Source organism: Mytilus trossulus, chromosome 9, assembly GCF_036588685.1.
Source record: "Mytilus trossulus isolate FHL-02 chromosome 9, PNRI_Mtr1.1.1.hap1, whole genome shotgun sequence".
NCBI classification, from domain to species: domain Eukaryota; kingdom Metazoa; phylum Mollusca; class Bivalvia; order Mytilida; family Mytilidae; genus Mytilus; species Mytilus trossulus.
The window spans coordinates 30182923-30210376 of NC_086381.1; the positions used below are offsets into that span (position 1 = coordinate 30182923).

At 33.1% G+C, this 27454-nt stretch overlaps 2 protein-coding genes across 2 annotated transcripts; one reads left to right on the top strand and one right to left on the bottom strand.

Annotated features, from left to right (window-relative positions):
• Positions 1-24718, top strand: LOC134685522 (alpha-1,3-mannosyl-glycoprotein 4-beta-N-acetylglucosaminyltransferase C-like). Its single transcript, XM_063545283.1, has 5 exons — positions 1-124; positions 13195-13305; positions 19586-19644; positions 21243-21306; positions 22525-24718. Exons 2-5 carry the CDS (start codon positions 13212-13214, stop codon positions 23685-23687), a joined length of 1380 nt encoding a protein of 459 aa, XP_063401353.1. The 5' UTR covers positions 1-124; positions 13195-13211; the 3' UTR covers positions 23688-24718.
• LOC134684545 (integrase/recombinase xerD homolog) lies at positions 5674-7067 on the bottom strand. Its single transcript, XM_063543837.1, has 2 exons — positions 7061-7067; positions 5674-6689 (listed from the first exon to the last, which is right to left on the bottom strand). Exons 1-2 carry the CDS (start codon positions 7065-7067, stop codon positions 5674-5676), a joined length of 1023 nt encoding a protein of 340 aa, XP_063399907.1.
• Positions 24719-27454: the final 2736 nt, after the last annotated feature.

The window sequence follows — 27454 nt, forward strand, 5'->3', positions numbered from 1 at the left end:
AATGACAACAGTGATTATGTAAAAAGATAATCGATAATAATTTGCTTTATCATTTGTACAGATATTACGTAAAATAAGCAGTCAGTGAAGTTCGGACAATCTTGAGGAATTCAACACTTTAAAAGTAGGTCACAGTTTATTTATATTTCGTTGTTATATTATAATTATTTTTTTAAGAAAGACAGCACATGTTTTATGTCCCCTCGATAAAATGCCGGGTGGGATAATTTGCAACCGCTGTTCGTCAGGATAAGAATACATTGTTTGTCCTTCTGTCTTCTCCTACAGTTTTGGAGATACAAATTTAATATTTTGTAGGATACTCAAACTCATAATGGAGGCGTGCATGGCCATAGTATTTTGATTTATTTTATAAATATTCTGAAATTGATGGGTAATTGGACATTTTTTTCTGTACTAGCTGCATAAAGATATCATGGTTTGTCCGGCTATCTCCTCCTACAGTTGTATCATCATACATAGTTTTAAATATATCCAATTGCAGTTGATATGGATTTAAGTACTGTTTACGCGGAATGAAAAGAAACAACCCAGCAACTCCATAAATTGAAAGTCTAGGATACCTGTCGTGTTTAATGGGATCTCTGTAATAATAGTCTAGTGTATGTATACTTATTAAGATTTATAGATATTTTTAAATTAGGAAAACAGCAAATGAAGTTATATTTATTTGGTGTATTTGATTTTCAACAATGCTGAAATGTTTTGATATCTGAATTCTATATCACAACAAGGACAACAAACATTCATATAAACTTTAAACAATAAAGTAACAAAAGTAAACTGTCCTTGTGAGTAAAAAAAGAAAATCATTGGTTTGTAAATTAAAAATGTTCCTCGTCGGCCAGATATGAACGTGGAATACAGACGGAACAGGCAAACACATGAGATAACAAAATACAATAATTGCCGTTTTTTTATATCTGTAGTTTCCCTCCCCAAAAGATATGTCAGACTGTTTGATTGTTTGCCCACGTTGATAGTTTTGTTTTTGTGGTTTTGTCAATATTAATTCGTTTATTGGTATTTTTATTTATCGCTATTTTGTGCAAATTTCCTTTGATCTTTTTTTGTGATAATTTTCATATCATGCTTCTCGCTTGAGATGGAAAAATTATCGCTAGAAACTAAGGAGGCCACGTGGCGTTGCTAACGAAATTGACATTGAAATTGACAACGTCGTCATAGGTAGAATAGCGATGAACAGATAATCATTGGTCATCTCAACTCGATTGCTTTTCTCACTTTCGCTGTACCAGCTCAAGCGAGAAAATCAATCTCGTTGAGATAACCAACGATAATCTATAAGTGATAGCAAATGATTCGCACACACTGTAAATTTTAATTGGAACAGGATTGATTTGGGCACAAATACCATCAATGACAAAGTTACTAAATGATAACTCAAACGAGTTAAACTTGCATGCAATAATTCATGAAAGCCATAGATTGTTGGAAATTTACCCACGGCCCAATTACGATACAATTGTCAGTATTAAGTAGGGGCTTTGCATCGAAATTAAACACATCTATTCTAAAACCAGTTGACACGGGTTATGTTTTTTAGCTCACCTGGCCCGAAGGGCCAAGTGAGCTTTTCTCATCACTTGGCGTCCGTCGTCCGTCGTCGTCCGTCGTCGTTAACTTTTACAAAAATCTTCTCCTCTGAAACTACTGAGCCAAATTAAACCAAACTTGGCCACAATTATCATTGGGGTATCTAGTTTAAAAATGTGTTGCGTGACCCGCCAAACCAACCAAGATGTCTGCCATGGCTAAAAATAGAACATAGGGATAAAATGCAGTTTTTGGCTTATAACTCAAAAACCAAAGCATTTAGAGCAAATCTGACATGGGGGTAATATTGTTTATCAGGTCAAGATCTATCTGCCCTGAAATTTTCAGATGAATCGGACAACCCGTTGTTGGGTTGCTGCCCCTGAATTGGTAATTTTAGGGAAATTTTGCTGTTTTTGGTTATTATCTTGAATATTATTATAGATAGAGATAAACTGTAAACAGCAATAATGTTAGGCAAAGTAAGATTTACAAATAAGTTAACATGACCAAAATGGTCAGTTGACCTCTTTAGGAGTTATTGCCCTTTAAAGTCAATTTTTAACCATTTTTTGTAAATTTTATATATCTTTTACAAAAATCTTCTTCTCTGAAACTGCTGGCACAAATTATTCCAAACTTGGCCACAATCATCTCTGGGGTATCTAGTTTGAAAAATGTGTGGCATGACCCGCCAAACCAACCAAGATGGCTTCCATGGCTTTAAATAGAACATAGGGTTGAAATGCAGCTTTTGGCTTATAACTCAAAAACCAAAGCATTTAGAGCAAATCTGACATTGGGTATAATTGTTAATCAGGTCAAGATCTATCTGCCCTGAAATTTTCAAATGAATCAGAGAATTTGTTGTTGGGTTGCTGCCCCTGAATTGGTACTTTTAAGGAAATTTTGCTGTTTTTGGTTATTATCTTGAACATTATTATAGATAGAGATAAACTGTAGACAGCAATAATGTTCAGCAAAGTAAGATTTACAAATAAATTAACATGACCAAAATGGTCAATTGACCCCCTAAGGAGTTATTGTCCTTTATAGTCAATTTTAAACAATTTTCATAAAATTTGGAAATTTTTACTACCGGTAACATTTTTCACAGAAACTACTGGGCCAAGTTCAGTATAGATATTGATTATTGTAAGCAGCAAGAATGTTCAGTAAAGTAAGATGTTCAAATGTACAACACATCACCATCACCAAAACACAATTTTGGCATGAATACATCTGCTTCCTTTGTTTAATATTCACATAGACCAAGGTGAGCGACACAGGCTCTTTAGAGCCTCTAATTATATATTTTATGATGGTATCATACTTAACCCCTAACGGAATGAATTGTGCTTTATATTCATATGATGAAGACATAATATTTCAATCCATTTAATTAAGGGTGAGAGCTGGCATGTCAGAAACTGATAGTAGTCCTTTGTTATTTTGTTTATTTACTTTTGTAACCTATTCTGACATCGGACTCAAACTTTTCTTAAACGGGGTTTTAATGTGCGTATTTTTTTTTCTACCTACAGGTATAGTGGATGGTTGATATCTAAAAATAAACATGTTTAACCCCACCGAATGTTTGCCCCTGTCCCAAGTCAGGAGCCTCTGTCCTTTTTTTGGTCTTGTAGGATTTTTAATTTTAGTTTCTTGTGTACAATTCGGAGTTAAGTATGACGTCCATTATCACTGAACTAGTATACATATTTGTTTAGGGACCAGCGGAAGGCCTCCTCCGGGTGCGGAAATTCCTCGCTGCATTGAAGACTATTTTGTGGCCTTCAGCCGTTGTCCTCTCTATGATCGGGCTGTTGTCTCTTTGACTCATTACCCAATTTCATTCTCAATTTTATTGGCCTAAATCATCCGTAGTGTATCGAGCTTAAAAAATACATCCGATTATCCCAATCATTAATCAAGATAGCCACCATGGGTAGAATGGAAAATGAAGGTAAAGTGCAGTTTCTGGCTTATTTCTCTGAAACTAAACAATTTAGAGAAGCAGGTTAAAAAAAATTATAAGGTCAATATCTATCTGCCCTATAATTTTCAGATGCATCAGCTAAACAGTTGTTGGTTTGCTGCCCTTACATTGGTGATTCTAGAAAAAAAAATTGCAAAAATGTTCGTCAAAGTAAGCTCTATAGATAAGTCAATATGATCAAAATTGTCCACTGACTCATTTATGAGATATCGCCCTTTGTAGTCAATTTTCCACACATTTTCGTAATTTTTTGTTATCTTTTACCAAACTCTTTTTTACTTTATTTACTGGGCCAAATAGAATTAAACGCAGAAACTATTTTCAATATGGTATCTTGATTTAAAAAGTATCTGATGACCCTGTCATCCAACCAGCATGACTGTCATGGCTGAAAATAGAACATAAGGTTTACTATAGTACACTATACGTGAAGTTTGTAATAACGACAATTGCAAATGGTCACAACTTGAAAATTGATTTAAATAATGATAAGGGGTTTTCAGTAACTATTTTAAGACTACCATGGGGTGACTTGCTTTTAATCTAACTGCTTGGCCAAACTAAACCAAACTTAGTCTCAATCGTTATTGGGGTGTTGAAATGCTGTAATACTATGAATTCGCTTTTTCAGCTTTGGACCGACCAATTTCTCAAGTTAGTGTGAAAATGGAACACATAAAATTAAGTAAGTGCCTCGGAACCAACCCCGATCATCAAGGTTTATAATATTTGTGCTTATTACAAATGAAAATAACATTAAAAAAACAATTGTATGCGTCCAACGTTCATTTGAATTTATTCATCAGGAACGGATAAAGCAAAATACAACTTATTCTCCCTACGACAGGAATAACTTTATCGATTAGTCTATGTGGAAATCAGTCATGATTTGATATTTGTATTAGTAGTCCTAAATACTGTTTTATATTTCATAGTGAAGGCAGTCTTCCAATTTTCTAGTTTTTGGACCGACTTATTTCTCAAGTAAGTGTGACAATGGAATACATAAACTTGAGTGAGTGACTCAGCACCAACCCGGATAATCAAAGTTTATAATATTCGTGCTTATTACAAATGAAATAACATTAAAAAAAGTTGTATGCGTCCGACGTTCATTTGAATATATTCATCAGGAACGGCCAAAGCAAAATATCTGATGATAATCAAGATTGAATTTATTATAAATATCGTAACACACAATGACCTAAAATGAATATAAACAAACTCTTTGAAAAACAATTTAAACATCACAAAGTTTTGTTATCTTAGATAATTCTCTGATTTTGTCAAAAGTGATATGTATTTTACAAATGTCGTGTTGGTATAATAAGATATGAGTATATTTATAAGTGAATTTAAAGGTTAGACTGTAAGAGAACGATTCATAAATCAGATAAACTTATGTTATGTTCTTATTCAATACTTCAAACGAACATAAAGCATTTACAAAGTAAAAACTCAACACAGTTTTTGGTTATCAGCTCGCCCCGACAGCACAGAAAGCTTATTTTTATTATAAACAATAAACAAATGTCCAATTTGCTGTCATCGACCGCTGCCATCACATATAAACACAATCTACAATAGAAAAATGTTCTATAAGTTGAAGAAAAAAATCATTTCGATTTACATACATGTATTTTATCAACTATTTTCTACATAACATACTGATTCACATTCCTATGAAGTCTTAATAAAAAGGGGTGGGTGGGTGGGAAACGAACCTTTCTGTCGGATAGGCGAACCTCGAATGACAATTCTAGATATCTTATTATAATTTTAGCGCTAAAATTCTAGCATGAAGTTATCATGATTGATATAACTTAAACCGGTAATAACTTACTGATGGTCCAATCAAATTAAACATAAACATGTTTTGATTTAAACACACGTGTTAAAAGTAAACAAATACACGTGTTCCCGAGTAACCTTTATAAATACATTTATGTTCTTATTCAATACTTCAAACGAACATAAAGCATTTACAAAGTAAAAACTCAACACAGTTTTTGGTTATCAGCTCGCCCCGACAGCACAGAAAGCTTCGATTGATAAAGAAAGGGACATAAAGAAAAAGGGGGGACAAAAAATATATATTACAAGCCTAAATTCTTAGATACTGACAATCTGTTGAGTATACTCTCTTTAACATAACCATCTTTGGCTTTATCACTTTTCCATCTCCCGTGTTTCTTAAACAACCGGTCATCTATTCCAGCTTCTGCCGCGGCAGTAGCTCCTCCTGACCTCAAACTATGTAAGCCAAACTGTTTTTTATCAAGACCTAAGCTGTCAAGTGCAGATAACAATAACTCTCTGGCTCTGGTGTAAGAAATATGACTACTCTTTCTAAGTTTGTATATATTCAAAGATTTACAATAACAAATAGATCTAAAAATAAAATCATTCGATTCTTCAGGAATGTCAGCTAACTTTAGATAACGCTGAAGTACATCTACCGGGCATGTAATATTCCCTGTTTTTGAAATGACAACATCTTTCCCTTCCCTATATACATCAGTTTTACTCTTGACTAAATGAAGTGTAAGGTAAGTAGGGGAAAACTGTATATCAGACCTTCTCAAGTTAGCTAACTCGGAGAATCTTAAAAAGCCAGCATAGGCTAATAAACACATACATGCTATTCTTACATCTTTTAAATTACAAGTATTATTAGCATATTTACATACAATATTTTTCAAAATATGTGGTGTGATAGGTTCTTTTTTGACAACTGAATGACCTATTTTTCTATGAGCCCCTTCAAGAACAGATGCAACTAGATTATTTTCACTGGGATCAGCAACGCCAGCTAATTTATGTGCCCATTTTATGGCGTAAAAAGCATCATTTAATTTTGAAACCGATTTTGCAGTTTCAGACAAATGAATTAAATATAAAGAAATATGTAAATGAGATGCTGGCAATGGTGAAAAAGAATATTGACTAGTCCACTTACACCATGAATTGAAGGCATATCTATATTTCTTCTGAGTACTCGCAGCCTTGGACGAAAGAAGGAATTCTGGTAACTGTTTGAACAAACTGCTGAGATCATTATTAGAGGCAACTTGTGAATTAAAGTCTGACCAATGTCCTACTGAAAAAATATCTGAAAAACGTAAAATTGCAATAACATTTTATATACATATACAGAGGACGAATTATTAGCATATTTCAGATTTCTATACACAGTAAAATATAATATATATATTCAAATATTTCAACGCCAGCTACAATATCTTTATAGATACTAGGGCCATAAACTGTAAAACAAATTACCATGCCTGCTAAAATATCATTATAGATACTAGGGCCATGTCAAATAAAAAACCAAGCCTGCTACAATATCATTACCGATACTAGGGCCATGTCAACATAAACACCCATGCCTGCTACAATATACATATACTAGGGCCATGTCACAAACAGACCATGCCTGCTACAATATATCTATATATATATTAGGGCCATGTCACAAACAGACCATGCCTGCTAAAATATATCTATATATATTAGGGCCATGTCTAAGATGCATCTAGCAAAACAGCCAAAACTGGCGAACCAAACGGTTCAATTCCGAATATCGTATTCTTATTCGAACCTTGCTTATAAATACCATCAGTATTTTTAAACACAATAACATCTTTTACGTAATCTTGATAAATCAGATGTTTATCGAATATCAAAGGCCAGAATGCAGCAGAAATCCACTTAGGCACAACTAACGTGCCTCGAGCTTTACAAGCTATAATGTGTTTAATCGATCGTATCACAAGATTAATTGGTGGAACTAGCCAATTATTTTCATTGGTCCAAACTTGAGAAAATGCATCAACTGCTTCAGAATCAGGTTGCCAAAATAAGGAGTTAAATCTCATAACTTTTCTATTTTCGACACTTGCAAACCTGTCAATCGAATAAGGACCCCACATATCATTTAAAAAATTGAAAAATATATGTGTGACTCCCCAGTCCTCGAAATCAACCATTTTGCTGATATAATCAGCCTTTTCATTTTCTTTTCTGGGAATCCATTGAATGTCAATTGATATTCCTTTTTGAATGCAAAATGAAAAAATAGATTTTGCTATAACATGAAGATTTTCTTTCATACTTCCCGAATTAACAATTTTGACACAATTTTGATTGTCAGTAAACCACTTTATAGTTTTTCCTGTGAAACTATTCTTAAAAGAAAAAAGGGCCAACTCTATAGCTTTCAGCTCTCTCCATGTGGAGCTTTGTACCGTTTCACTACATGTCCACATCTTATGGAAAATCTTATTTTCTAATTCAACGGTGTATGCACCAGCGGCAATATTACTAGCATCTGAGTATATGACAACAGAAGATTTACTGTAATGACATAAATTACGATAGTTAATCATGGTGACATTTTCTAACCAGAACTTTAACTCTGATAAAACCTCGACGGGTTTGTACCCTGTAATGGGAATATCCCACCCAATTCTACTTTCAATTTCCATGTAACAGAACTTTGACATAATTCTAGCCACATTTCCGATTACGGGAGTCATAGAAATAATTCTACCTACAACCTGAGCTAAAGATCTAGCTGTAACATAGGGAAATTTAGCCAAAATGACATTCAATGAGAAAATCAAATCGTCAACTCGACGTTGAGTAATAGATAATTTGTATTCTTTCGAGTTCCAAACTATTCCCAACCATTCTAACTCGGTAACAGGTTTAAAAACAGACTTCTCCTCGTTAATAAGGAAACCAGCATCAATCAAAGACCTTTTTACGAAGGACGATTGCTCATTACATGTATTTTCATCTGGACTCATGCCAAATCCATCATCTAAATACAAAACAACTTTTATACCGTTTCCACGCCAAAATTTTACTAGTGGCCTCAAACATTTAGTAAAAATGTACGGACCGGTAGTAATTCCGAAAGCTAAAACAGTATAGCAATAAAATTGACCTTCCCACTGAAAACCTAAGAAAGTCTGTTGCTGTGAGCATATGTCTAAGTGAAAATAACCAGATTTTAAATCAAACTTAAACAGATACATATCTTTGTCAAAATATTGTATAGCTAACTTCCAATCCTCAAATTTTATTTTTTCGCGCTTTATGTGTTTATTCAATTGACTCATATCTAAAATAAGTCGTTTCTTACCGGACTTTTGAGTAGCAACACTCAATGGATTTACCACATATGGTTGAAAGGGCACTTTAATTACGCAACCTATTTGAACTAAATCTTCAATTGACTTTGTGACAAATTCAGTATTCTGCCGTGCTGATCTATTATTTCTGTGGTACATTTTAAAAGGTGTATCTATAAATGGAATAACATAACCATTTTTTATTGTATCAAGCACAAAAGTACAAGCACCTATATTTTCCCAATACTTTACATGACAAGCTAATCTACCTTTCACCCCTTTAAATTTATCATATGACTGACAATTTTCAAAATATTGAACTTGATCTAAAAAAGATTCTATATAATCGTTATCAACAAAACATGTAGAAAATTGGTCATTAATAGTGTCTAAATACTTATCATTCACTATGACTGGAGAGTGACGTTCAGGCCCTACTTTACTACTTCTGGTAGGTTGTGGAGTTGCTGTTGGATGACCTGAGACTGGCGAGAAGAGGACAGTTTTTTCTCCAGTGGCCTTGTTGCTTGCAGTAGTGGCACGTGTCGATTGAGCAAGGCTCACGCCTTGCGAAGCTCCCACGAAAGGGCTGTTGCTGATTACGTTGATAATGCTGAGCGTAAGCAGGGTTACCATAAGATTCCGCAGGTTGTTGACGAGGCGGATTTTTAGGGTAAGGTTGCTGGCGAGATTTTGACTTCTCCTTGGAGGTACGGATAGCTCTGGTCTCAGCTTGTCGTATCTTTCTCTCATCTTCAGAATCTGAAGCCACGGCATTGGATTCGTATTCCCTAACGGTTCCCCAACCAGCAGGGGAAGCATCAGCTATGCGTATTTTCTTATTACGGCTTTTGATCTTATCAGTTATGTCAAGAACTAATCTATAGGCTTGAGTATTGGAGTTAGGGATGAATTTTGAAAGTTTATTAACAGTGTCTAATAATTCCTCGTTAAAGGTGTACTGAATTCTGTTTCCTTCCCCCTTAAATTTTAGAGTGACGTCCTCCTTAATTTTTCTCTTAAGGCAATCTTGTTCTTGTATGAGTTCAGATTTCAACTCACCCAACTTGCTGTCTAAAATTGTCTTAAAAAGCTCTACAGTATCTACCAAATCAGACGACTTATCAGCTGCTTTATGAATATTAGGTGGCGGTAAACTATTATCTCCTTCGAGTAGTATGTCTTCATTCAATTCCAGACGTGGAGAAGATTCGGACATTTTACCAAGTGGCGATTTAAGAAAAAACGAACCTTTCTGTCGGATAGGCGAACCTCGAATGACAATTCTAGATATCTTATTATAATTTTAGCGCTAAAATTCTAGCATGAAGTTATCATGATTGATATAACTTAAACCGGTAATAACTTACTGATGGTCCAATCAAATTAAACATAAACATGTTTTGATTTAAACACACGTGTTAAAAGTAAACAAATACACGTGTTCCCGAGTAACCTTTATAAATACATAAGGCGTGATATATACAATTTATACCATGATAATAAAATTAATGAAAAAAGATAGTTTTCTACAATTAAAAAAATGTGATATTTGAGCAAAAGTATATCTAAGGATAAAACGCAGAATATAAGGTTACATTTTACGACATCAAGGTTTATATTAATGCATGGGAGTGTGGGGACTATCATGTTATAGTTATTGTTTAGTATTCTCTGCTACATGCATAAAATACAGGACCTGCAAATTCAGCCGGTGTTGTAAGCATAACATGTACTTTAAACCTTATAAAAAACCGGTTGAGGCAGTTTGTATAATTCCACGACGGACGGTAAAAATCATATACATTATATATTTTGGACTGGACAGTGGTACGAAACGCGCGTCTGGCATACTTGGCACAACGTTTTGGAATTTTGGATTCTCAATGCTCGTCAACTTTGTACTTGTTTGGCTTTATAAATATTTTGATTTGAGCGTCACTGATGAGTCTTGTGTAGACGAAACGCGTGTCTGGCGTACTAAATTATAATCCTGGTACCTTTGATAACTATATATAGATATAGGAAGATGTGGTGTGAGTGCCAATGAGACAACTCTCCATCCAAATAACAATTTAAAAATTAAACCATTATAGGTTAAAGTACGGCCTTCAACACGGAGCCTTGGCTCACACCGAACAACAAGCTATAAAGGGCCCCAAAATTACTAGTGTAAAACCATTCAAACGGGAAAACCAACGGTCTAATCTATATAAACAAAACGAGAAACGAGAAACACGTATATATTACATAAACAAACGACAACTACTGTACATCAGATTCCTGACTTAGGACAGGTGCAAACATTTGCAGCGGGATTAAACGTTTTAATGGGCCCAAACCTATGTTCTTTGGAAATTGTAACTCAATATTGAAATTTAGTTTATTTATTTTACTGTTTCATAGTGTTTTTGCTGAAAGGCTATTTGTCCTTTTTTGTTTGACTTCGAATATAATATTATATTACGTATATTTAAATTTTATTATTATACACATTCATAGGGATTAAAAATAACTTCTATGTTGCCTGGTTTCTAGCTATTTGGGGTTAACTTGAGTATTCTTTTGTCCATGTCGGGTAGATTTACCTAGGATGGTGAGCTTTATATATTCATCTGAAGAATATCTAATTGTTTATATAGGAACCTAAAAAAAGTCAGATACATTTAATATTATATCTTATCAGTTTCAGCTTTATAGTTTGCTTGACATGCAATGGTATGACATGCTGAAGTTGATGGTATAACACGCTAGATTGCTGCTGTTTAACATATCAAAGTGCGAGGGTGTAACACACTAAACGAAAATAGGGTTCAGACAATTTTTTTTTCTTTCTGTGTCCTAAAAGTTTTCGTTATAATCACATCGTTGTCTTTCTCTTTTGATTTGTTTTACATTGCTCATTGGGTGGCCAGGTATATAACATGCTATGTGGCGAGCACCAATGCTTCAATTTAAAGGCCTTATACGGTTATATAGTTATATATATCAACGTCATGTGGTCTTAGTGGATAGTTGTTTCATTGACAAGTATGCCACATCTGCTTATGGTAAAATGGTAAGACTTATCAAGACAAAACAATTTATTACAATATATATATGTTAGGAGAGGTTTCAGTAGAAGGCACTTCTCCCCTCTGTGTGACAGAGGCAAATATGTGTTTGACTGTCGAACCCGCCATTGATTTGCTTACTCCTGTATTGGTCCAAACTGAAAGCCTTTTCATTTAACATTTATACAACTAATACAATTTTGAAAAGAATGAGGAATTTACTTTTTTAAGTTACATAATAAATACCTATGATTGTCAAATAACAAGCATTGCGTTTATAAGATTGCGATCAATTTCCTTTGTATGGGTTTCTCTATAATTCCACAAGTCCATTTAGTTCTTCATCTTGTTGATTAAGTCATAATGGTGCTGAATCGAAATACTATTTGAAAAATTTGGAGTACAAGGAACACAGATCAATCCACATTCAAAAGACATTATACAAAAAACTGTAAATTTTGGATTACAACGTCCTTCTGATACAATTTTGGGAGATGTTCAAACTTTTTGAAAATTGCAGTTTGTAATCGTTTAATTATAATGTAGATAATTGTTAAGAAGAATAGTTAGTTATTATATGATTGAATTAGAAAGATGGTTTTGAAAATTGCTCTAGTGTTTAGTTAATCCAGGAGAAATTGGCCCTACCTCATTGATCAACATTTTTTAACACTTTTAAAGAAGGCTGTTTCAGTGTAAGACCCCAGTTCATCTGCAATTATATGCCATGATATGTTAATGTTCAATGATATTATGGTTACAAGAGCGCAAACATGTTTTTACACGGGTTTTGTACGGGTTATGATTGGATGATATAGGATTGGAATTATTTTTAATCGAAGTTAAGTTTAAAAAATCTAGAAAATCAAATTCACATTTTACAAAGTAAAGAAAATATCCTCTATTTCTTCACGTTAGAGCGTTTTTATTGTTGTGCAACACTAGCATTTCTATAAACGGGAACTGATGCAAGTTTTTTCCTAGTTTTCGAACAGTAAAATACGGAACACCGCTGGTACCCTTTGGAAAGAGCATTACGAATAATTTCGCTCTTGTAATCTTAATATAATGTTTCTATTTCATAAGGGTGAATAATTTAGACGGCAATGATAGATGAAAATTGATGCATGGTTACTACGTCCTGTGTGTGGACAGTGACATGACCTACGGTATATGTACATGAAAGCTTCACTGAAGACTTGTATATTAAATTTAAATTACCAATGACATTATATTTATATTGAATCAATATCATATTGACCCAATACATTTAACAACCTTTATGATACTGGATATGTGTCCTGTTTATTTTATCAAAATGTAAGTTGATACAGTTTATCTGTAAGTAATCGGAATTTGACATGTATACAATGGCAAGACGATTTTCATAAAGACTTTTGAGTGTAGGAAATATATTTTTCAGACTGAGTAAAGAAAAAGATGATACGGCTTAGTAAACGACATAAGTTTTTAGTTTTAATGACAGGATTTATCATAATTATTCTGAAAGTTTTAACACTGACCAGAAATCCAGGTATGTTACAATTATATCTTATAAATTTAGTCGATACCTGAGGTATATACAAACTGAAATGTTCTTCCTAACCCGACAAGAGAGCTACATAAAATGGGATGGTCGTAAATTATGTAAGTCAGCATTTTTCGATTATTAATACTTCTTAATTTATCAACTCCAATCTAAAGTGACTAGGGATGTGCAGTCGAATGTTGGTAGGTTTTTTTCATGTTTCCTCAAACAATAAAAACTGATCACCACAATACAGCCAATAGTACTGGCAGTGGCGTTAAACAAAATCAGTCGATCAAACAACTTCGTATTGAGTTTACTTTTTCTACCTAAGTTATGACCCAAGCGCCTCTAATGATTGTTATGAAGACGAGAAACGTGCGTCTGGTGTCTGGCGTAGCAAACTATAAGTCTGATTTCATTGTTGATCTTGTAAAAGCTACAACATATCTCAAATGATTTTACTTAATAATATAAAGATACAGTAATAATATATTTTACTAACAGACAAAACTGATCAGAAACCCTTTCATTTCGACTTATTAACACAGAAATAAACATACCTGATCATAAACACTTGGGGATTACTTTAAAAGGTGATTGTAAATGGAACCATCGTGTTTTAAATATTTAAGATAACATGATTTTATCAAAATAATTAGGTATACTACATAAATCAAAATATTATAAAATCACTTGTTCAGATTTATAAGACGATAATTTGAGTAGATTGTTGCGACGTATGGGATTGACTGATAGCTGGTTGCCTAACGTCCAGTGGCAAATATCTCAAACAAATTTTAGGATGTGTCGTGTTGGTGTTGGCAATTTGAACTGTAGGAGATGATTCGTCGTTGTGACTTTAAAAACAACTCTCTTTTCTCATTGTAACAGTGAATTTTTATACCTTGTATAACTCTCATAACTTAGACATTTATGAAGCACAGATATATACTTAAAAAATATTTTGCTTTTCTACAAAAGATGTAAACCTGACTGACTATACATGCATCAATCTCAAACAGTACATTTAGGCACATTAAGTGGGTTAAATAAAAGTGTGAAGATTTACTTTTGGATTTAACTATTATCTTTTATCATGTTCATATTTGGTAGATTAAAGTTAAATAACGGACAAAGAGATCTACTGTTTCATTGCCATATCTGTCTCTGTCAGAAATAACACCTGTAAAAAATCAGAAATCTGTAAGATGAAATGTATCAGTAAAAAGGTACAGCTTGTATTACCTCCACTTAGATTTACTGCCTCAGGTGATAATTTTTGTTTTGTTTGTTTATCATTTGCTCATTATTTGGAAAAATACGATACGATATTACAAAAGTTTGAACCATGTGGAATGTGTCCATTTACAACCTAAACATGACAGTTTCGGAAAAAACAAACATCCAAATGAATTTGAAAATTGTAGGACATCTAATATTCTCAAGTTACCCTCTTGCCGATGGGTATTTGCCTAATGATGTGTTAATTCAGTTCAGATGAATTTTGTATAAAGCTTTCTTTAGAAAAGTTTTAAATTAAACAGACAAATAATAACATTGATATTATGGTGACAGGCGTTCACTAAATAATAACGGCAAACAAGTATTAGCATATGAATGATTTTTTAACATAGCAGTTTGTGTATAAGGTGTATAATACGTATAACCTGATCAAACCAGATGTTGTTGAAGATGATTCGACCAGTTGGGTTAGTGCGTGTACTAGTTGCTATTTCTGCTATTTCAGCGATTCTACCGATTCTTCTTGTTTTGAGGACACAAAGTTGTGAGTTTAATTTTTTACAAAATTATTTTTGGTAAAATAAGATACATTTTATATTATTTTTCGAGTTATTTACAGCTCCTGGCTTACTTTTTGTATAAGGGTGTTTAGCATGCAATTTGTTCATATCGGTGTAGTCATGCGAAGATGTAAAGACAATTGACTTAAACAGGCTGAATTTCATCTTTTGTGGTTGGTTGTTTTAAACATGTTATAGTTAATTTTTATTTAAAAAGTCTTTTTGCATTCCACACCCATATTGATCAATAAAGTGCAGCTGTGATAACCTAGTACACTATTGTCGACCATCTTGCTTAAGTCATTGTATATCTGACCTTGTTTCATATTACATGCATGTACTTAATATATAAAATGTCAATATGAGCTGTAACAGTTGTTTCATCCGTTGCATTCAGTCGTCGTCATCATTTGTCGTTCATAGTCTTTTTTATTGATTTGAACAACGTACAGTTTATTCGTCGCTCGTTGCTTGTGCTTGTCATAGTCTCCCAGCCAAGTACACGATATGGTGTCGGACCCGGGCAAGCACAAGCAACGAGCGACGAATAAACTGTACGTTGTTCAAATCAATCTTTATTTCATCTCCATGCTTCTGCACTGGCAGACGACAACTCAATGTAAATGACAATAGCTAAAGCATGTTCCACGTTTTCTGACCTAAATGTATTGAACAACGTACAGTTTATTCGTCGCTCGTTGCTTGTGCTTGCCATAGTTTGGCAGCCAAGTACAAGTACACGATAATAAGGCCTGGTGTATTAATATTTATCATATTTTTTGTATGTTTATTATATAATCTGTACATATTGACAAATGTCACTATAATAAATTATTTACTTACTTACTTACTAACTTACTTATACTGTAGGAATATTAATTTATGATAAGGCAATGGTATTTAGTATGCACTTGTCATAATGATCAGTAATAGAGGTCGGTCATTTACAAACGTATCAACCGTATCGTATATATCGAAAAATATTATGTGATCCCGAGCTTATTAATAAGACCATGCTTCATTTAAAAAAAACTAATTTGAATCCCTTTGAAACAATCAAACATACACTTTCAATATTTATGAAAGTGGTGTTTTGTAAAAAAAAAAAAAGGGGGGGGGGGGGGGGGGGGGTTCTATCAACTACTTTTACATGCCGTTAAAATTCGTAATACTTGATTTTTGTTTTGTACCTTTATTACCAATGTAAATTATATGCCAAACTCCGCTATATATTAATGCTGTATATGTTTATGTATATGTTTATGTAAACTGTATAATTTGTGTATGAATTTAATCCTATGAGCTGTATATTTGCTTACGAAATAAAGAATTATAAAAAGGAGCCAATGTAGGGCAGGTACACGAATATCGTACACAATCCTTAATAACCTAGTTAAAAAAACACATTCCAAGATCTTACAATGAATAAACACAAAAAAATCAATTGTACTACTTAAATACATGTAGAGGGAACTTTGAATATTGTTCCTTTGCTATGTTATCATAAGAGGAAATAGCAATACGAGTTGTCAGATGTCATAAATAAAATACATGCACATTTGATAAAACAGTACTGAGTATCACTCTATTTGTCAAATAACAATTTGGTTCAACGTGAGCACAAGTTCGTACACCGTGAAACCAACAATTTTACCGTATTCACTCCTATCATTCATGTAAACTGTTCCAGCTTTCTGGAATATCTTTAAAAGTCGGATTGCATATTCCACAAAAAGTCGAAAATTCCTTATTGTTTTTTAAATTTCTGCATTAGAAATTAATCAGTCGCCCATTTGCATTATTGAAAGTACATAAAATTGAATTTTCGGGATCACATACTGTTTTTTTGTATATCTGCAGATGCGGATACGTCAACGTATATGATACGGTTGGTACGTCTTTACATAACTGACCTCTTTTGGTATGAGATTACTTTGTCCTTCATCCCAGTCATGACTCATTTACTTTTAAAAAGTTAATGTGTTATAAAATAAAAAGATGTGGTATGATTGCCAATGAGACAACTCTCCACAGGAGACAAAAATGACACAGAATTTAACCACTATAGTTTATATTTCGACCTTCGTTAATGAGCTAAACACATAGTGCATAGTCAGCTATAAAAGTCACCGACGTAACAATGTAACACAATATAAACCAGAAAACTAACGGCCTTATTTATGTACTAAATATAAACGAAAAACAAATAGGTGACGCATAAACAAACGACAACCACTGAATTACAGGCACCTGACATTAGACAGGCACATACATACAGTAGTAAGTTAATAAGTATTCAGTTTATTACAGTGTCACACTCTAACATTATACATAATATATAATACATCAGATAAAAACAGCATAAAAATATATTAGATTCCTGCCTTAAAAGACACATGAGACACTTTTACCTCATGCTCATTAAATGCATAGACAATTTAATACATTTTTCAAAAGTAAAATTTAAAAATATGAAACAATTACCTCGTAGATTAACAATTTTTAACTTAAAAGAACAAAAAGGGTAGAGATTTAAAAATCTTAAATAATATGCTAATAAATAATAATTTAAAAATTTAAGTTTTTTAAAGGTTATAAATTTATCTTTCTCCTCTTGAACAACAAATGCAATGTTTTAGCCAACAAAAAAATGAATTTCATCACAGCTCATAATATAATTAAATTTCTCTTCTACACTCAGGATAATAAAAACATAGGTTGATAAAAAGGGTGAATTTAAAAGTTCCTCTCTCAAGTCCGAATAAAAATTACAGCTCATTAAAAATGTTGTTCAGTTTCAATCGTATTTCCATCACAAAACTGACAAATTCTTTAATTTAAAGGTGTATCTGGCTTGGTGTAACGTCCTGTTTATATGGCGAGTGGTAAGGAGCCACAACGAAAGTTTGATAAAGTTCCACGGTAGTCTCTAAACTTGACGAATTTCACACAACAGCTTGGCTGAAGATAACTTTTATACTGTCTGAACGTCCTAAGTTTATTTCCATTTTCACACTTTCGATTGTTATGCACATCGCGTAGCCAATTTTCCGCATCCGTAGTGTTTAACTTGTCCTTTACCATACTATTTTTTGTCGGCTTGTCAGATTTTGAGCGTTTATCAAAGAATTTAAGTCACTTTTTTCAATAAATTTCAGTACACGAGAATTCCACGAGCGCTGTTTTGATTTACTCGATTCATGTATCTTTTTAACGAGCCTATTTCCATCTAAATTTGTAACTTTAAAATACAGTCTTAAAACTTCGATATTTTGTTTTGTTTTTACCGTAGACTATCCCATGTCTCCACGTATAGCTAGGTTTGAAGAGTTCCTAAAAGCACCTAGGAAGTATCGGCATGCTTTGTTTTGAACAGTTTCTAATTGTTTGTGTTCTAATATGCCCCAAATACTCGCTCCATATAAAAAAAAAAATAGGCTGTACAAGGCTTTCGTATAGTTTTGTAAATATGTCATAGTCCATTCCGCCACAGGAATTGAACTTTGTATAAAGTGCGGAGAGAGCTCTACTTGCCGACTTTCTTATTTTCCTCACTGTAAATTTACAATTTAGATGTTCATCAAGCCACAATCCTAAATATCGATATTAACTGTAATAGTCAATTGTGTCTCCAAAAAGAAAGTTAAAGTTCGATCGAGGGGATGCAGGGCAACGAAAATGTATTATTTTTGTCTTTTCAAAATTTAAACTTAATATCCACTTTGAACACCACTTGCTGACTACATTTAACATCATTTGAAGGGATTCTTCATTCTGGTGCTAGTAAAACAATGTCGTCAGCGTATAACAGGATAGACAAAATGCACGACTCATTGATCGGGATACCAAGATTTAGATTTTTCATTTCGTCGACAAGATCGTTTACATACACAGAAAATAATGATGGTGATATTTTGCAGCCTTGTTTTACACCAATACATAATGTGACGATGTAAAACATGTTAGCGGGATGTTGCCATTTAAAACAAGCGACACATTTCGCTGTGTCAACAACATGTAACTGTTATTTAAAGAAAGGCAATCAAGGGATTAAATTAATTTTGAAATGGTCAATTTGCATCTAAACTTTGAATTTGCCTTTGGTTAAAATAAACTGTAAAGTAAATTAACTATTCATGATCATTTATTTATTCAAAAGATTTAACCAACTAAATGCAGTAGGTTGTCAAAATAAATCTGCGGGGCTAGTGTAAAAAATTGTCATGAGACTCTGAGGGACGTTTTCCTGAAGGTGAAAATATATAAACAAACACTGGACTTTGTATTTTTGGTGATATTTGAAATAACTAAATACTTGCTTAGCCATAGGTAATTCATGTAAGAAATGGGCCCAAAAACTTATTAAAAAAAAGTTTCATTTCGCTAGTATACTTTATTTGAAGGATGGAAATTTCCTGGTATTTTGTTTGTATCCACAAAAACGCTAATTAGTTGTATATAATGTACTTTATTTTTTTCAGTTTTGACTATTCCACAAAGTATCAGAGACGAGATCACTGCAAGACAAGTACTCAGCTTGGTATGGTTAATAAGTAAAATAATTGAAAGAGAGACGAAATAAACACCATAATAAAAAATGATGGAAGTTATTTAAAATACCATGACAAAAAGTGAAACAAAGTGAACACCTTGATAAAAAATAAACGAATTGAACACCATGACAAAAAATGAACGAAGTAAACACCATGACAAAAAATGAATGGTTTTACACTAGTAATTTTGGGGCCCTTTATAGCTTGTTGTTCGGTGTGAGCCAAGGCTCCGTGTTGAAGGCCGTAATTTAACCTATAATGGTTTACTTTTTAAATTGTTACTTGGATGGAGAGTTGTCTCATTGGCACTCACACCACATCTTCCTATATCAAAGTAATTTTAAAACATCATGATAAAAAAATGAACAAAGTAAACACCATGACAAAAAATGAATAAAGTAAACACCATTATAAAAAAATTGAACGAAGTAAACACTATGATAAAAAATTAACAAAGTAAACACCATGATAAAACAAATGAATAAAGTAAACAAAAAATGAATGAAGTAAACACCGTGATACATGTAAAAAATGGTAACTGAAAACTAGATCTGTTTACGGTCAGTCTGTTTACGTACAGTGTATATGCATAGAAGTGATACGGAGGTGGTGTCCGAACACTAGGAAGGGTCGTAACAATTCATGATAAATATTGGAGCATGCAGGTTAAGGAAGATTTGGAGAGCATTGCATATGTACTTAATGTTTACATTCACATATATTTAAAATAACATTTTTTAGTTTCTTTGTTTTAAACGGTTTCACAAAATCATTTTTCATTATCTCAAATATGTTGCACATTAATGTTACGTCAGTTGTTTGCCCGATTTTTAGATTCTCACATATTTTGACATTTTATCAGTTAAATGGAAGAAACGTTGAAGAGAGTCCATGTCAAAAGCACTTCATAAAAGTGTTTCATTCTTTATACGATCGATTATTTTTTGACAGATATAGGGTCATTTTAAGTTGGAAATAGCTTTGTTACTCACATTTAAACCACTTTATTATTGAAATGTATTCAAATGTGAAGATCAGTAAAATTTCGTGTGGACAAAAGTAAAATTTTCCCGTAGACATTAAGATGATACGGAACCCTCTTTATAATACAAGATTCATCATAAATATTTTCAAGTCCAATCTAATTAAAATATTGATCTCTGATTACGTTATAAGTACACTCATATGTAGTATAACGTAATCAGAGATCAATATTTTAATTAGATTGTTTCAAGTCATTCTTCATCTCTTTTATGTCTTAAACTTTTACACTAAAATGGTTCGTCATATTTAAATTAAAAAAAAACTAGTTGCTTTTAACAGACGAATAGAATTAAAAAAAGATATTTTTAATCGAAAGCAACAATTTGAACCTACGAAGGCTTATGCTGTATGACTATATATGTGCATGTAACCGAGAATTTATTTAGTGAGGTACAGTGTATTCAGACTTAGTTTTCTAAATTGGTTATATATTCGTGAAAGCAAATACAGTAAAGTTATTCAACTTTCTGCAGCTTCCATCTTCAATAGAAATATCTATGCATTTATCAACTTTACATATGTATTCTGCCTTATTTTACAGCCACCGTTATCACCAGACTGGAAAAGAACAGCCATGATGTTTAAAACAGAAAACTCGAATCAGCGTAAATATTATTTATCAATTTTATTAATATAGCCATTCTAGTCTATATGTATAAATAGATGTGGTATGAGTGACAATGAGACTTCTCTCCATCCAAGTCATAATTTGTAAAAGTAAACCATTATGGATAAAATAAAATAAAATTTTCGTTCATTTTTTTACATAAATAAGGCCGTTAGTTTTCTCGTTTGAATTGTTTTACATTGTCTTATCGGGCCCTTTTATAGCGGACTATGCGGTATGGGCTTTGCTCTTTGTTGAAGGCCGTACGGTGACCTATAGTTGTTAATGTTTGAGTCATTTTGGTCTTTTGTGGATAGTTGTCTCATTGGCAATCATACCACATCTTCTTTTTTTATACATTATGGATAAAAGAATGATATTGTGTCTGGTGTTCATAGTCAAATAGACCTCTGGTGTATTTGCCTCTAAAATATATTTTTAACAAGTGAATCAGTTAATACATCACTTGTTTTACTTGACATAAACATTTATCCATTGCGGTTATCGACATCATTCTTGCAGCCTGCCTCGGAAGTCCTGGGTTCGGACCCGACCGGGTTAAACAAAATAATTTAAAAATTAGTATTTGCTGTTTATCCGCTTAGCAAGCAGCGTTTAGGAGTAAGTACAAATACTTTAGCGGTACGGATGACCAGGTAAGGTGATATGTCTTACAGCGGACTGTCACCTTATAAAATAGCACGTTGAAAATCCGGCTCAGCGTATCAGTTTAGTACAAAGCGGGGAAATATTCGTATAACATTAAACATGTTCACGTCCTGAATATGCATATCAATTTCTGCTGGCCATGGACGTGGACCAGCCATCCATCATCGTCATCCTTCTTGCAATTTTAATGCAGATTGTAAATTAGTTTGTCTGGGTCGTTCAAAGATACCCTTTGACTGTGGAAATAACAGAAGATAAATGCATCAATTAAAAAGTTGATATAAAAAAAAAAAAAATTGTATCCCTTCCTTGTTGAAATCGAATAAAATCAAAAACATATAAAACAAAAGTTGAATAAATTAATTTTTCTTACTTCATTGGCAAAAGTCGACTTTACATAAAAGAAGGTGAATTGGAGGAACTTGTGAAAACTGACAATTTCAATCAGCTGAAAAACAGGGGTTTGAAAATAAGTTTTCTTAACGACAGTAGCTATTTTATTTTGACAATGTACGTTAATAATTTTAGATTGACATATATTTTACAGGATTTCTGACAATAGGTATTCCTACAGTGCGACGGCAGCAATCGAACTATTTCTTGGAAACCCTGGATTCTCTTTTAAACTGCACTTACCAAGAAAATATACCGAATATTTATATTGTCATCTTTCTCGCAGATTTCAATGCAACATGGAAAGATGAAATGGCAAACATTATAGAACAAAAATATTCAAAAATAGTAAGAGACGGAACTTTGCAAATAATAGAGGCACCAACAGAGTTTTACCCATCGTTAGACCATCTAAATCATACATATAACGATCCCATAGCAAAAAGAAAATGGCGGTCAAAACAAAATGTCGACTATGCCTTTTTATGGCTGTATAGCAAAGAACTATCAAAATATTACATGCAGATGGAAGATGACATTTTTACAGTGCCCGGATACCTAAATGTCATAAAGGAGTTTATTGAAGAACAAAAAACGGACTGGACTTGTTTAGAATTTTCAGAATTAGGCTTCATCGGCAAACTTTATCATTCAAAATATTTAGAAAAACTTGCTAAAACGGTACTACTTTTTTATGAAGAACAACCTGTTGACTATACATTTATATATTTCAACATTTTGAATTTACAAGGAAGCCGCATTATAAGACGTCCGACACTTTTTCAACACGTTGGATTTCATTCTTCATTGCCTGGGAAAATACAACCTTTAAAAGACAAATATTTTGATAATATTAAAAAGACCTTACATGGGGATAACCCACCTGCTAAAGTTATAACGACATTGAAAACATCACCAGACTTTTTGCCAGATTTAGCATACTCTAAAGACGATGGGTACTTCTGGGCTCATGCTGCCCCGGTAGTTGATGATACAATTCATGTATTATTTGATGAACCGCAAAGTTTAGATAAAGTTGTCATTTTATCAGGGTCTCAACAACACCCTACAGATAAGATAGAGAATGGTCGATTAGATGCGTGCTTAAGTGTGAAAATTTCGGGTGACAATCGAATAGAGTGTTTTAACAACATATTTTTGGGATATTCAGAAAACGGTACTTTATTAGCAGATAATTTGGAAAAGAAATTAAATAAATTTATGGTGACTTGTCTGAAGATAACATTTACAAAAAGTCAACAATGGTGGTTAATTATAAAAGAAATAGCGGTCTTTGTAAGTAAAGTAAAACAATGATAAACGCCTCTATTGCAGTGCAATGAAATGAAGTGCAAAGGCAAACGAATTGCAGGATAATAAGCAAATTGCATAAATGTTATATCAACTGAAGACTCTATTTGAGTTTGATACTTCAACATTGTGTAAAATGATGAGTTGAATATTGTTCTACATGGTACAGTTGCAAATTATGAATAACAAGTTTGTTTTTGTACGCCATACAAGTCAATATTTTTAACTACATGTATGTAATTGTATGCAAAGAGAGTTAATACCATGAGAGTTATACATAGCAATCTACATGTGTGTAATTGTACGCCCTGAGCCCTGAGCATGTATATCATAAACTGCATGTGTGTCATTGTACGCCCTGAGCATGTATATCATAAACTACATGTGCGCTAATGTGCGTAATGAGAGTTAATATACTAAACAACATCTATTATGGTGTAACACCACTAATTCAGGCCCGGCTAGAAAGTACATACCAGAAAGTAGTACATATTTAACACAAAATAGTTCCTACGCATGGACATAACTTTCAAAATATTTAGAATATTTTATAAATTTTGTTATCAAATGAAAGCTGCATGACTGGTGATCATTGTAGAATAATTTTGACTGATAAATTTGAATAATAAAAAAATGGCATGAAATTTAAAAAGGAGGGTACATTTTGCCTTTTTGTCAGATCGGAAGTACCTGTTTTGGTACATCCGAAGTTCCGGGAACCAGTTCTTTCTTATATGCAATGTAAGGTATATTGATTTTTTCAGTACAGGACACCAGAAGGTGTTGCTTTGACATGCAATGATTGTCACTTTATTTGAACTTAAAATAAAAGAGGTGTGCCTGCTTGAAACGGAGGAACTTAACATAGAAAGCAATGGGACCATGAATTAGGGGTGTACTTCCTTATTATTTTTTACTCAATGAGAGTTAACATCAAGAGAGTTGATGTGTGTTATTGTGCGCCATGAGAGTAAATATCTTAAAATACATTAGTACAGGTATGTTATTAGAAGCCAAAATAAATATTTTTAACTTCATGTGCATGTATGCTATAATTTGTACGCCAACCGGTTGTACGCCATGATAGTTTTATTATCTTAAATTATACAAGTAAGTTATGTACAGGTGTCTGATTGAATGCAACGTCCACAGGAAACATCCTACAATTTTATAATTTTTTTTAAAGCATGGCAACATTAAAAAGGTCTAAAACAAAGACTTTTTGAAAATACAATAGTCTATTTATTGTTAATTTGATATGTTAAAGCCCTTCCTTATTTTAAATGCTCAAAAAGGGGAACGAAATTGCAAGCTGTAACAGTTGATTTCATTTACTAAAAAACATTTTGCATTGACTTTCGCTCCTCAATTAAACAATTTTGCATGGTTCTCGTATTGTCATCATGCAAATATTTTGAAATGAAGTGGCTCCCACCAAATGAAAAAATAAATTGATAAAAGTATTTTTTATTTAAAATTAAATAAGATGTAGTATAATTCCAAAAGAAACAACTTTCCACCAGAGACCAATCACGTACATTTTAGCTTCTTAGTTTCACCACATAGTAAGCTTATTATGAAACGGAAGCAAAATGTAAAAACTATTAAGTGAGAAAACCAACGATTTGATATAAGTACAAAATATCAAACGAAACTCTTAAAGCTACCAATTAACAACATTGGACAATAGGACATGCACATACAAAATGCTGCGAGGTTAAAATGTTTAAATGCTGTCAAAACTCCCCATACTTGCGACATTGGTGCAACAGAACACATATGAACAAAAATCAGTAGGAAAAGAATCGCTTTACAAGTTACAAAGCACAAAAACAACACACAAAAGACTCAATACTCAGAGATGTTAATTAAACATCGGTATGGAAACTGTGATCTCTAATCAGCATGAAAATAATTAAAAAGCAAAACATGATCTACAACTAAATTCTACATGCAGAACAAACGTAGTCAGCGATTCAGATAAAAACACAAATGCATTTGTAAAAGAGAAAATATGTAGTGGTTAGTTTTTAGCAAGTCCTAAATGACTAAAATCAGATGAATTTAAGGCATATGAAACGTTCTGATGACAACGTCAAATAAAACCAAATCTGAATCAACCAAGGTCGTGTTCGTGTCATTAAATGTATGAAAGGAATTGGTTGCACGCGAGACAATTTTTGATTGACAACAGATTTGTTACGTTTTTCAACTGACTGTCGGAATTCCAATGGGAACCAATTGTGCTCCTCTTCTTGCCGACTTTTTCATTATTATTATGAGGCTGACTTAATAAAGAAACTTCTTAGGAAGAAAGATAAGTTTGTGACTGTTGAACGAATTTATCCAATCGAACTAGAGATACAAGATACTACATATAGTCATCACACAGTTAATTCTGCCTCATATCTTTGCTTGCATCTAGAAATTGGCAATGAGGGTCGATTGAAAACAAAACTTTACGACACAAGAGATGATTTCAGCTTCCCATTTGTGAACTTTCCATTTATATGTGGCAACATTCCAACACCGCCTGCATACGGAGTATATATTACAATGTTCCCGGGCTTGTATTTCCAATCATGATTTCCTTGATAGATGACTGCTGCTCACAAGGAGTCTATTAAACCATGCAAAAATTCCAAATGGTGAAGTTTAAATTATCTCTTCTTTAATTTCACAAAAGATATTCGGTATGTTCCTTATGTCGTAACTACAATCCCCTTCCCTTTTCATGAATGCGACCTTCCAAATTAAACTTTTTACCTGATTTGTAATAACATGAGCAACACCACGGGTGCCACATGTGGAGCAGGATCTGTTTACCCTTCCAGAGCATCTGAGATCATCTTTTTGATGTGGTTCGTGTTGCTAAGTCTCTTTTTTTCTATGTTGTGCTTTTTGTACTATTATCTGTTTGTTTGTCTTTTCTTTTAGCCATAGCGTTGTCAGTTTATTTTCTATCAATGAGTTTGACTCTCCCTTTAGTATATTTCGCCCCTTCTATACTAGTATCTTCTGTAAACAACAAGCAGATTGTCAAGTATGTTTTCAAAGGAAAGATGCTTTTCTTTTGAACCTCAACTAATTCCACTTTACGGCACAATTAGCACAACTTTTAAAAACATATCTTGAATAATTAATAATGAAAATGCATACAAAATTCACTAACTATCTGTCGTTTCTAATAATTTTTACATTTACCACTCACAATAGTCAATCTCGGGTGTTCGTCAAGTCTTTGTGACTTGGTTAAGATTGAAATTACCAAAATAGTACAATAAACTATCTCACAAGCAAAATTAAATAAATATATCACACCTTTCGACTTGATTTAGGTGGTGCCATTCGACGACTGTGGTACTACAACGTCATTGATTACCAAACATGTCTTTGATCTAATAATGAAAAAAATGCACATAAAACTCATTCTATGTATCAGGCGTGTCTGACTATCACTTAAGCAATCTCTGCATGAGAATTGCCAAGCCTTTAAGATTGAAAATAGGAATGAATAGGAAGATTAAAATAAAAAAAAACATATAATCTATGTCACACGCCAGTGGCGGATCCAGGAATTTTCATAAGTGGGGGCCCACAGACTGACCTAAGAGGGGGGCCCGCTCCAGTCACGCTTCAGTGATTCTCTATATGAGCAACCAAATGTTTTCCAAAAAAGGGGAATGGCCCCCTGGGCCTCCCCTAAATCCGCCTCTGCACGCAACATTTAATAAATATGCCAAAAAATTGCAATAAATTATCTTCTTCTTGTT